The sequence below is a fragment of the Convolutriloba macropyga genome, chromosome 4, assembly GCF_964194025.1.
Source record: "Convolutriloba macropyga chromosome 4, txConMacr16.3, whole genome shotgun sequence".
In the NCBI taxonomy this organism is placed as follows: Eukaryota; Metazoa; Xenacoelomorpha; order Acoela; family Convolutidae; genus Convolutriloba; species Convolutriloba macropyga.
This window is the reverse complement of record NC_134471.1, coordinates 1,582,841-1,596,115: the sequence shown is the minus strand read 5'-3', so window position 1 is coordinate 1,596,115 and position 13,275 is coordinate 1,582,841. Positions and strand designations below refer to the sequence as shown.

General features: G+C 32.9%; 1 protein-coding gene across 1 annotated transcript; it reads left to right on the top strand.

Moving 5' to 3' along the window:
* Nucleotides 1-7,630: 7,630 nt before the first annotated feature.
* LOC142338198 (uncharacterized) lies at nt 7,631-10,083 on the top strand. Its single transcript, XM_075387844.1, has 3 exons — nt 7,631-7,796; nt 8,096-8,226; nt 9,422-10,083. The coding sequence occupies exons 1-3, from the start codon at nt 7,661-7,663 to the stop codon at nt 9,719-9,721; spliced, it is 567 nt and encodes a 188-aa protein (XP_075243959.1). The 5' UTR covers nt 7,631-7,660; the 3' UTR covers nt 9,722-10,083.
* Nucleotides 10,084-13,275: the final 3,192 nt, after the last annotated feature.

Below are 13,275 nucleotides of genomic sequence, written 5' to 3'. Positions count from 1 at the left end.
TTCGTATTAAAGGATAGAGAAAATGTGTTAGTATTGAAGCAAAAGCTGCTGGTCCAATAGATATTCCGTAAAATAAACGTTTGAAGCAATATTGTTCATTGCCTATTGTGAAGTGTGTGTATCTCATAGATTCTTCATCAAGAGGTATTTGGTTGTAGGCGCTATTTAGATCTGCTGTTGTAAATATTGTTCCATTTATGCGTGTTAGTGCCACGTCAACTGGTTCGATCGGCCAATTACATTTTGATTCGTCAATCATACTGTTTAAGTATCTCGCGTCTAATACTATCTTCAGTGATTCCCCTTTTCGTAATATTATTACTGGATTTGTGAATGTATTTCCTGTTGATAATTGTTCTTTGTTGACTGGTGCAATTATATCGTATTTTTTCAAAACATCGAGTAATTTTTGTATTCTTTCTCGTAAATGTATCGGTACTTTACTTATTCGTTGTTTTTTGAAGATTGCATCTTTCTTTATAGGGAGGTTCAGCTTGACTTTTGTTTTTCCCACATCAAATTTTGTTGTTGCGTAGACTTGTTTATAGTCTAGTATAATTTTTACTACTTTTTCAAATTCATCTTGTGTTAGATATGAGTGTTGAAAATCAAACATTTGAATGAATTCTTTTTCGGATTCTGTATATTTGTGGATATTAAATTTACATTTGAAGTTCGGTTTTCGTTCGAATGTTGCTACTTGTTCAATTGTTTCGTTTTGTTGTATGTTTAATATCTCATTGATATCATTCTCGTTTTCGTAAGTAAGAAAATATAACGCTGTAAAGAAGTCTATCGAATTGGTTTGATACATCTCTTCGTTTTGTTTTATGAATGTAATGTTTTGATACATGAAACCAATTAGGCCTTCATTTATTGTTATTTTATGTTGTTGTTTGTTTATTAGGAATATGTCTATAAAATGTTCGGTTTCTGATGTAAGATCTTTAATATCGGTGAATGATATGTTTTGATATTTGTTTATCGGTTCAAAATAGTGGTTGGAACTGTAAAGTTTCTTTCCGTTTGAATTTTCCATTTGTTTAAATATTGGTATTGGAAATGTTATGCATTTATTTTGTTCTCTATCTAGATAGATCGTTTCTTTGTTGAAAATTGGGTAAAGTCTAGAATAATATGGGTATCCTTTTGTACTGTTCATAAAAAATGTTATATCATTATCTAGAATTGTGCTAGTGTTTATTGTTAGTTTGTTTGTGTTCACGTTTATTGTTTCTATGTACTCCTTGAAAAATGGTGTTCCTAGAATATTGTGGTTACATTTTGTTATGTAGAAATGAATATTGAAATTGTGTTGTAGTTTGTTTCTGTTGTTTGATACTCTATCTGTTGTAAGATTTAATGTTATAGTTCCAAGTGTTTCTATAGTAGTATTATTTGCTGCTGTTAATGTTTTGTTTGCTCTTTCCAGATGTATTTCTGGGTTGTTATATTGTATCTCGTTCCAAGTGTCCTCATTTATGAGATTTAATGTTGCTCCAGAATCAAGTAGGAAATCGATTTCTAGTATTGGTTTTTGTTTTGTGAAATCTTGTTCAAATTTATTGCATTGATACATTGGTAGAATCCATGTCGGGTTGTTTTCTAATGCATTCACTATGTTGTTACATGTTTCTTCGTTTGCATTGTAGAATTTATCAAGTATTTCCTGGTCTTCATTCGATGAATCTGATGTGTATTCGTATTCATCTATGCCTGGTGGATCTTCGTTTTGTCTCTCAGCTTCTATGCTATTTATTCTATTTTTGTTGTTATTATTGTTATATTTATGTCCGTTCAATCTGCGATCTTGTGATCTATTTCTATTATTGTATTCTCTATTTGATGAATTTCGTCTGTCTTTTCTAGCATTGTTACTATTAGTATTTGTGCTATAGTTGGTTGAATTATGCCTACTATCGCTGATTGATCTATTTCTGTAGTTATCTCTTCTACTTGAATCTCTACTATTGTACCTCTGTCTATCATAATTATTATTATAATTGTTATTTCTGTTATTATTGTTATTATATGGTGATTGTGGTCTTGTTTGACTGTTATATCTTGAATTCGACCTACTGTTGTTTCGACTGTTATAATCATTGCTTCTGTTGTAGCTGTTTGTTCTGCTTCTGTTATAGTTATTTCTATTGTAACTTAAATTTCGGTTGTTATAATTGTTAGAGTTTTTGTTTCGTTGATCATTCGGTGTATTATAGTTATTTCGTGATTGTGGTCTATATGTTGTTCTGCTTCTAGAACTGTTATAGACTGGTGACGTCGATGGTAATTGACGTCCATTAACATTATTTGAGTCAATTCTCCGATTTGGTAAGTTTTGGTTGTTTCTCATATGACCGTAAAAGGATTTTTCTTTTGGTCTTGGTATGCTTTCTCTTCTTGGTCGTTTAAAGCATCTGCCTTTTGTATGACCATGAGAGCTACAGTAACTACAAAATAATGCAAATTTTGGTCGTCCTTTAAAGTTTTTTCTGTCGTAAGTATTGTTAATTCCATTAAGGACATTACAAATTGTTCCTTCAAACTGTTCTAAATCGTTTTGGTTTAAATCGTTTATATTGTTACATGCTATATTCATTTGTTTAAGATCGTCATGAATACTATTTGTTGTTTGATTAACTTCATATAATCGTTTGTGATTGTTTGTTATTGTTCTTGTCAAATCCATTTGGTCTATTTTGTCTACTAAGTTTTTGAATGTCATTTCTGGTTCTCTCGGTGTTTGATTATGGTTTGCGTGTTTTTTCAGTGCTGCTGTTTTTAATTCGTTATCCAAACACCTAATAAATGTTTGGTTCATTACGCTGTTTCGATAATCTTCTGTATATAATGAATATGCTGTTTTGACAAGTGTTTCTATTCTTAGTGCAAGTGAGCGTAGTGACTCGTTAGTATGTTTTTGTAATTGTTGTAATACTATTTTTGCTTGTTGTTTTGATTTTTCTGAATCGAACATGTCTGAGAATTCTTTACAGAATATTTCCCAATCTAATTTTGTTTCACTCGGTAGAGTTGAATACCATTTTTGGGCTGGGCCTTGTAATGTATGTAATATTAAGGCTGCTCGTTTTACTTTCCATTGATGGTGACCTGGTTTGTTAACTGGTTCTATGCCACTGCTAAATATCATCGCTGCGACTATACTGTTCAAATATTCTTCGACAGTATATGCTGGATCTGTGCCATCGAATGGTCTTATTGTTGTTGGTACTGACCCGCTACTTATGTTTTGTTCAATTAGTGGTTCTTCGTTTATGCTCATTGATGTCAATTGCTTATAAAATGGGAGTGGAGGTTCTGTAACTGTTGTTTCTCTTTCTTCCGTTGTATTAGAATTAGTAGTTTGTGAATTTGATACTCTTGTTCTAGTTTCGTGTCTATGATTTGTTAAATAGTTATTCTCTGTGTTTCTATTTTCTAAGGGTCTATTGTTTTGTGTGTTCATGTCATTTATAGATTTTTCTAGTTTGTCAAACATAAACTGTAATGCTTCATCTTGTTTTCTTTCCATGTTCTCATTTATTTGTCGAAATCTATTTTCTATGTTATCTATTAATTTATTTGTATGGTTTGTTACTTGTTCTGTTATTTCGTTTTTTAAGTTATTATAGTTTTGTGCTTCTTGTTCCCAATTTAGGTCGTTATTATCCATTAGAGTATTTATATAATTATTATTTCTATAGTTGTTATTTTCTGTCAATTGAGTTTTCTTTCGTACTCTTTGGTTCACTGTATTTGGTATCCAATTGTGAAATCTTATTTCTTTTTCTCTTTCTTCGGAATCCGAAATAAATATTTCATCTGTAATTGATTGTTGATGTCCAAATAAATTTGATGTTAGCAGTTTATCTGGTTTAATTGTTGATTTTTGTTTTGTTTGAAGATTTGTATTCATTTGAATATCTTTCGGTGTCGAAGTTGTTGTTACTGTTTTCGATAGGTTAAATGTGGTAGAACCCATTTGTCCCTGATCCAATATTTGTATATAATTTTCTAAACCTTGTATGTAATTTATGCTATCTGAGCATACTTTTAATGTGCTTTCAAAATACGGTGAATAATACTCACTGTTCCAAATTTGTTTTAGTTCCTCATTGAGTTTTTCAATTTCTGTTCTGAATGCTATTCCAAATTCTTTTCTTTTTTCGTTAATATGTTCAAAATTATCTAACCAGAATAAGAATGTGAACTCAGAAATTATTTGTACTACATCTAAGGTAGCTGATTTCAATTCTGTTTTTAATTCAATAATCCTTGTTAACCAATTGTTATAATTTGTTATATCGTTTCGAAGTTTATCGTTAACTGAGTGTATCGGTTTTTGATGTTCATTTAGATACTCAGATGTATTTCGTAGTAATTCGTATGTTGAAGTCGGTATCGCTGTTATTTTTGTTCGATCTTGGGATTCTTCGTGTCGTTTTAAAAATGTTTTTAATATGTCTGGTAACTTTATGTCGTTTTGGAAATTATAGTATATTCGTTTTTGTTTGTTTTCGTTTGTTAATGAAAATATATAGTTTTTATTTAGTTGGTCTCTTCCTAGTAGTATTACTGGAAGATAATGAGCTAAATGATTTCTATGGATACTTATTTGTTGTATATGTTTTGTTTCTTTGAAGAAGTTATTCTTCAAATTTATTAATATTTTGTGTATTGTTTCGCGATTTTCTAAAGGACAATCATCAGAGATTGTAAATGGTATTAAGTAATTGTTATAATTGTTATCATCTAGTTGTTGATGGTAATTACTGGCCATTGTTATCTCTGTAGTGTTCTTAATTTAGAGGTTATTCTGTTTTAATTGTTAATTTTTCCGTTACGGATAATGAAAAATAATTGTTCGTTATTTCAAAATTAGTCCGGCACTGGTCGCACCAGATAAGACGTGTGCTGAGGTAGGGTTACCTAGGGAGGTTACTCTAACTCTGTCTTATGGAGTCTCAAGAATATAGTATATCTTAAGGCTTACCTGACTAACTAAAGTTCTATTCCTCTAGTCTGTTACTCTTCTATCTGAGCTTCAGTAGACAGTGCACCGGCCGCAATGCTAAAGTCTAACGTATATCTCAATACAAAACAAGAGCGGAGTAGAGAGAGAGAAATATACTTTATTATTATATCAGGTCTGACTGGTACCGACTAAAGGGTAGAGTTGTCTTGTTGTCTCTGGGAATAACAAATAAACATTTAAGGGAAAGGTATTTCCATAATTTCAACCAATCAGGGTTGAGTATTTTAGTATTTATTTATTAAGTAAAACAAGTTTATAAATCCTTTTGTTGGAAGTCAACACTGACTCCATTTTTTTCGACAATTTTATGCATATGTTGCTTGATATGGTTTGAAAGCAACTTTGTTAGATCTAACACCTTGAGTTCATTTGCAAGTAGTATTTACAATGTGTCAATTTGATGTGGCATTTCCGACATCTGCACACACATATAACGTTTTAATGAAAACAAGAATTGAAATCTTGATGAAATGGAGGACATTTCAGCTTTAAAAAAATCACCAAAAATACAAGAAATCTGTTTTACTCTGAAAACAGGAAAAAAGTTGCCTTCTGGATATCTATTTCATATGTTTCTTCAAATTGTTTTTTTTGGTTGCTTCAAATTAACCAAAATGAACAAAAGAAGCTATTTTGTCTGCCATTTGTTGTTCTGGCGTTCCTTCTAGACAAACAAATTTAATTGCATTTCTTCAATACACGTCTTTGCATTTTGAAATGGAACAAAAATTTAGATGAAACTTCCGTTTTCTTTTTTCATTTCAATCAATCTAGATTTGAACTGAAAGAAGATTAAGCCAGTTATAAGGAATAGCAATAGCAGTGCTGGTCCTCTGAAGCAAATTTTAATAATTATGCATTTCAAAATAAACAAACTTGGTAACTTTTTTTTACAAAAAATTGCTTATCTGACCAAGCTATTCTTGAATTGAGTACATAGCGACTTCAAACGCCCAATATATTCAACCTGAATTCAATTTTTTTCAATGGGCATGAAAAATTGTCCATGACTGGTAACTTTGGTCGGTATCAGAATTTTTTTTCATTCTATATCAAGTAAACTTTTTGGAAGTGCTCGTATGGTCATGTGCTTTTTTTATTTAGAAAAGTTTTTAGGCAGGCCACTGTAAGTTGTCGCCTTCTTTCGTTGCCAAACGAAAGCAAACTAACAATAAAACTGTGCTCAATATTTTATCCAGGCCTTGGCCAACACTTGCTCTAGACTTTTCAAGTCTTGGCCAAAACTTGCTCCAGACTTTTCAAGACCTGGCCAAGACTTCCACAAGACTTGGCCAGCCTTGGTCAAGACTTGACTCAGGGCTTGCTAAGACTTATGACCTTTTTTCTGACAATGGTGCCAAGTCTAAAAAGTGACATGTTCAGAGCTCCGATACAGTACCGATGACCCATAAATATAAAAGGGAAGTCATCAGCTATCAAAAGTCATCAAAAGATTTATGCCTAGCAATTCCTAACAACAAGTTCCTTGTCCACAAATATTACGGGCTGACAGGACTCGAATTAACTAACTCCAAAGCCCTGGTCTAGCATGCTAACCTTTACAGCATTAAAGTTTCTTCGACTTCAGAATGGACCATCTGAGTTCATACGATTGCTGAAATTGTTGTGCGAAATGCGCTTAATTGCAATGAAAGTTTGAGACGGATGCGCCGAAACTGCGCTGAAGTTTTGTAAGAAATGCGCTGAAGAAAGTTATGTAAGAAGAATGCGTTATGACTCAAAGTTATGTAAGACATCATTTCAGCGCATTCACGCATTTTATGAAAAAGAACTGCGCTGAAACGGCGCTGAAATCTCGACCCAGAAATCTCACTACGATCCCAGAATGCAGCCGAAAAATCCATGATCCGTGTTAGAAATCATGAAATCGAAGGGCGATAATTCTGAAATTCTGTTGAGTTTATATAGAAGCTGATGGTTATAACAAATCTATTCTTGATCGTTAATAGGTGGAATCAGAACAAAAGCCAGTTCAAGTTCCGATTTGGGTGCTGCCTCCACATCCGGGGAGTGCGAAAGGAAAAAACACATGGAAACACATAAGGACGTCCCCTTGAATGAAAATGTTACCCGGGAGTCGATGGATTTTTTGCTGCCTGATAAATTTGACGAATTGGGACATAAATGTCTACTCCGAAGGCAAGTTTGTCAACTTTTGCAGCCTTTGTCTATAATTCGGATTTTTCCTTTTAGTTTTGATTATTCAAAACTAAAATAATAACATAAACTAACGTTTTCATTCAGCTTTCCGTTACAATAGTAGGTAGAAAAAGAAAAAAGTCCTCTTTTCCTTCATATTTTTTTTTTGAAAATGGGAATCTTGTGGGTAACGTCATTCTGATTTAAGGTTTTTATCAGGTACATTATCCCTAATAAAAATATAATAGATAATTTTGACAAAATTTGCCCGCATTAATGCATTAGCTTCTGCAATTTTGTAACAATTTGCACTCCTATTTTTTGTAGAAATTTGTAAATTTCGTAGGAAATTTTGGTGTAAATACGAAGAAATTGTTTTGAATGTTTAAGATTTGAAAAATGTCACAAGAAATATTCACAAAGGGGGGGGGGTATGACGCTTTGTTTAGTCAGTACTTCTGTCTGATGGGCTTCGCAATTATTGGGACTTATGGCGACAGGGAGCCACAACAGAATGACACTCAAGTGTTCAAACACTTAATTCACAAGGCATACAAGTCTGTCAATTGGTACTCCTTCAAACCACAAGACCAGAAAAATGGTACTTAGAATTTCTTCTGTTTCAGTCTTCCCCAGCCGACTTTGAATGGATATCTTGAAAGACCTTGGAAGATTCATCTTATTTCACCCCCACCAAAATTACTGTTTTTGAACACAATAAACAATCAACCAATCTTTATTGAATGCATTGAAATATACTTTAAAAAATAATATCATTTAAATTCCATCAAAAAGCTGAAAACATATAAGGGAGGAAAACTTTTTTAAATGATTTTTCAATAGTTCGAATAAACCAAAATGATAATTCAATCTGGCGTATTAACTTGTTATGGTTTTCAGACGGTTGCTGTACGCATCAGACGGCTATGTACATCCAAAACGGACAGAGAAGAGGCCTATCACCAGAAGAATACTATAACAAAATATTCGGGTTCCAAATAATTGATGCGAAAAAACTCGTCCTCATAAAGGTAAGGGAAGAGTCAGAAATCTTTAAAAATTGACGGAATATTTCAGAAACTGAGAAAAGTCATTACGCCGCCAATCCTACTTTTTGAGCAAGCAAATTTGCTTCCCGGATCGAGGTTTTTGGTGAAATTTTGTACGGTTTGTAAATTTTTGAAATATGGTGAATGCGTTGAATTTTTGTAAGAAATGCGGTGATTGCGGTGAATGGGGTGAAAATAAATATATCTTTTTTACAAAAATTCAACGCATCGACTTTTGCGGCAAATTAATGTATGAAATGCGGTGAAAGCTGTGAATACGGTGAAAAGAAAAATTTCACCACATTTCACCGCATTTTTTTTACAAATATTCACTGCAAAATTCCACATATTTCTTACAAAATTTCACAGCATTTGCATTCCAACGTTTACTCAATCTGATTTAAGTTCACAACAAATATCAAACAAGTAAGTGACGGTTGGCGCAGTGGAATAAGCAGTTGAAGGCATGCCGAATACTGAGAACGCGGTGAATATAAATATTTCACCGCGATTCACCGCATTCACCGCAAAAAGATTTAAGAAATGCGCGGTGAAAATTATATCTTTTCCGCGCAGTTCAACGCATTTCTTACAAAAATTCACCGCCAAACCTCAACCCGGGTTGCTAATGTCAGCATTGTTCGCTCCGCCATGTTTTAAAATTAGGCGTTATAGGCTTTCGCGGACGACAACAGTGACAGTGATGTAAATCATTGCAAATTTACTCAAAACTGGGAACATTTCCCACTGTTGTTCGCGACTGCGAAATTTGCTGACACGCGAGAAAGGCGGATAGATTTGTCTCTCTAGTGTCCGGAAACTGGCGTCACTAATATCCGCGCATCTCTTTCTCAAAATTAATGAATGATTGAATCAAGAAGCAGTGTTAGCAACTGTGTTAGAATTATACTGCCTCATACCCATTGTTGAACATCAAGTCACAATATCTCAATTCTGCAAGTAAATTTTGGCAGAAATTATACTAGTCGAGACCAGCTGGTTGTCGTGAAAGATCTTGATAACTAAAATGATTCTGCTGACGTTTTGGTTCCTCAAGGCTTAAAGTATTTCAAACATTTAATTTCAGTTGTCGCAACCTTTCAAGTATTTGACATAAACAAAGGAAACTTTTAAATTACAAATTTTTTGCGACTGTGGATATTATTTGCTTTTCCAGGCTCGCTGGAACCGTCAGCTCTGTGCCAACATCGTAACCCAACTTGGATTCGGGAAAGGAGAACTGAAAGTGGTTGCAAAGCGGGGACTGAATTCAAACTTTGCGTTCCCCCCAATTGCTGGTAACTACGATGTACCCGTATTCATAGGTGCCACAATTCAGACCAGACTGTCGTTCACCTGGTTCCTGGTCCACGTAGTGTGTGTGGAGAAACCAGATCTGTGTCCTCCTTTCATGAAGAAGCCACATAACATGTTCCAATGGGAAGAAAGCAAACTGGAAGAAAAGACAGTACCCTAGTCCACAAATTGTCCTCTTATTTAAACGTAGGAAAATTGGTGGCATGTTCGGTTTGAGTTACGCGAAAACAACAAAGGACCTCACTTTTTCGTCTTCGGCATTGTTGGTGTTGTTCGGTATCAAACGCAGGCAATCATTCGTCTATTTGATTCAAACAAGACGAAATCATGAGAAAACGACTTATGTGCGTGATTTTTCATGATCATAGGAAAACCAAGTGAATGTGAGCTGAACAATTTAATAAGCTTGATACCGAGCAAACTGAAAATTTCCTAGAAACCAAACAAACCAAACGTTTCTTGAGATTAAAAGCCAAACATGACCAATCTTGCGAAACTGCTTGTGAATTTTGCTTTCGTGCAATCTAGTCCAATGAATTCCAGCGTTTGAAATCTAACATACCCAACAGACCGACCATACTGACAATTTGTTACCTTAAAAACCGATTATATTTTTATTATTATGGTCTTTTGGACTAGGGTAAAAATGGAATCGGAAACTTAAAGGAATCATGAACGATTTGAAATTCTGAAATTACGAGTTGTTTTACCCTTAATGTATGGTGAAAATACAAATTCATCCGTTAGTGAAACCGAAAACCAATCTTAATAAATGTGTTCTTAACTAACCCTTGTGAACAGCGCTTGCCATTGAAAAAATAAGCAAATATAAGAAAGCAGAGTTCATAACAAAGAATATTAATTTCGCTTAGGGTCAAACGACACGTAACGATTCCAAAACGATGCTGTATTTTTTTCGGAAACAAAGTTGAAAGACTTTTTTTCGATTTCACACGATTTTTTGTTTTATGTTTAATTAATTCCAACTTAGATAGCCTAAAACGTTACCAATCGACTACAGTAAAAACAAATAGTGCTGGAAGATCTTTTGAGTGTCGAAACATAATTGTTTGAATTTAAAATGCGCAATTTTTGTGCGACCATAGCGAATCTATTATCAATTTTGCTGACAGCTTTTCTTTCTGAAAAATGAAAAATATTTGGTTCTAATGTAATGTTCCAAATGTCCAACTGATTGCGTAGTCTCTAGATGATTTAATTAAAAATGAATTGAGAAGCAAACCCAGAAACAAACCATTGATCGCCCCGAGGAAGTATTAGGGGAAGATATCGATAAAATTTTGTTCCGTTAAAGATTTTGTTAAAAAACTGTGTTGTATTTTTGTGACGTAGCCAATGCATGAAAAAACCTGGACGTAGCCAATGCATGAAAAAACTTGAAAGACCAAAGATGAAACTCAATTCTTCTGCTCTTCCGCGAAGAATTCTTTTCTGCTGCGATATACTCTCCATTTTTTAAACAAAGTCTTTTTTTCTACTCAAAACAATTTTCTCGTAACAAAAAAGTTCAGTGCCATAAAAATAGCAAAATTGATACACATTAACTTAATAAATCCACGTATTTGCAAATGGTTTAACAATTTTGTAACAATTTTCATTCGTCATAATGTTTTAATCAAATTTTGGATTGTATGTTTAAAAATTAAAAAAATGGAAAAAATGTTTTGAAAAAGAATAACAACGATTTGGTCATAATTGATATGCACAGCTCTAATTACTGATTCAATTTTAAAGAAAGAAATTGAAAAGAAAAAGTATTTCGCCCTTATTCGTTTCGTCTCAATGCAACTTTTGAGCACCCTGTCCAATTGATTGTTTTTCTAACATTTTTTAACCGTGTTTTCGCAAATTAAATCTTTTGACCTGTAAAAATTTTGCAAAAAAACTTGTTTTTGATGTCTCAGAAAATGACACCGAATGAACTCTTTTGTCTCAAAAAACAGTTAATGGTTTATAAGAAGAAAAATCTGTCAATGAAGCGACAACAATTACATTGAATATTGAAATTATGAGGCCCCTATAAAAAGCATTTTTTAGATTAACACGGTTTCCTTTTCGAATTTCGAACCGCTGGTTTTTTTCAGATTCGATTGAAACATAATGAAACTTGTTTTCGTAAAACTTCCCAATGTTTTTATGTCGATTTTTGTACTGAGCTTGTATTTTTCTGTTTTTTAATTGGCAATTTAATTTTATGAGTTTGTCGAATGAAACCTTTGGAGTCATAGTAAAAACCTGTAGGAGCTTACTTTTTTGCTTCCTTTTTTGTGCAAATAGCATTTCCTCGTTAATATGCCAGTTATTTTTCCATCGGAGGCGATCTTTTAATAGAAATTAACACAAATTTTAAACTTTTCTTTTAATAATAAAAACAGTTAAAGCTGATGTTTCGCATTGTTGGTATCAAATCAATGAGCATTCTCAATGAAAGCTCTATTTTGAACATAATCTGCGGTTGGAATATACCTGCTTTGAATTAAATGTTTTTGAAGATTGAAAACGTTTGCTTTTAAGTTCAGCAGTGAACAAAGAAACGAAGTTCCACTTCTTTTGGTTGAGATGATTGAACAAAGACACTTTAAAAGGTTTATTTATAGAGCGCCAGGAGAAGCTTATTCAAAATCATATACAAACAAAAATCCAATTTTCGAAGAAATTCTCCAAAAAGTTTTTATTTCACAATTAACAGACAAATAACTGCAAACTCGGAAAAACTAAGCAAATGAAAATTCGAAGGGGGGGGGGAACTTTCCACTTGTCCATTGGATAGCATTGTGTGACTAATGAGTTTTAATTGTGAAAACCTTTTTTTACAAAACATACCTGCAAACAAACCGACATATATATAAAAAAGCTACCATAATACACAAACAGTGCAACTTATACATAGCGATAAGAATAATCATGGTTGAGCTTTTAGCAGAATTGCTTTGTTGAAAGAACAGTTTAATTACTTCCAATTTACCAATCAGAAGAAAATGAGATACCGAAAACGGGAGTTCAGCTGTACTCTATTGGTTAGCTTTTGATTGATACAAAAATTTTATGGTTTTAATGCAAAACTACAGCATTTTTATTTGATAAACATAAAAAATGCGCAAATTCAACATAAGAAAAAACTGATGATTTAATCATCATTGCAATAAGACAATTATGAGAAACAAAGCAAAATTTTTTACTGCAGCCGATCTCTTTTGATCGGCTGCAGTAAAAATTGGCTCATAGAACTCATTTGATTAAAAAACATATTATCATAAATGTTTAAAACATATCTGGCCTATTCGATTGGATTTGAGTTAAACGACTCGACTGCTTAAAAACCTCTTTCTTCTCGAAGAACAGATCTTTATAATTTCAATTATTTTTGACATATTCTAAAACACTGTTTCTTATTTAGAATTTTATTCTAAATTAAAAAAGAAGACATTTTATTAAATGATATAAATTTTTTGTGCGTTGTGGCTTTGTGGCTTTGTGCGATTTTCCTTTTAAGGCTACTCTGATAAAACAGATAACTTAAGATAATTGAACAAAATCTAATCGTCCTTAAACGTTAATTTTACTTTTTTAGCAGAAGTTATAAGCTAGCTGATCAGTCTTACTCCTACGCTTTGAGTTAGCATTGATTTTTCCCCGAACAAAAAATAAAATAAAATTTTTACGTTTTTTTCCACTGAAGCCATTTTGAAGAGG

Coding starts and splice junctions, on each gene's coding strand:
- LOC142338198 (XM_075387844.1), top strand. CDS start 7,661: ATGGGCTTCGCAATTATTGGGACTTATGGCGACAGGGAGCCACAACAG. Junction 7,797..8,095: donor ACCACAAGACCAGAAAAATG/GTACTTAGAATT, acceptor TATGGTTTTCAG/ACGGTTGCTGTACGCATCAG. Junction 8,227..9,421: donor AAAAACTCGTCCTCATAAAG/GTAAGGGAAGAG, acceptor TTGCTTTTCCAG/GCTCGCTGGAACCGTCAGCT.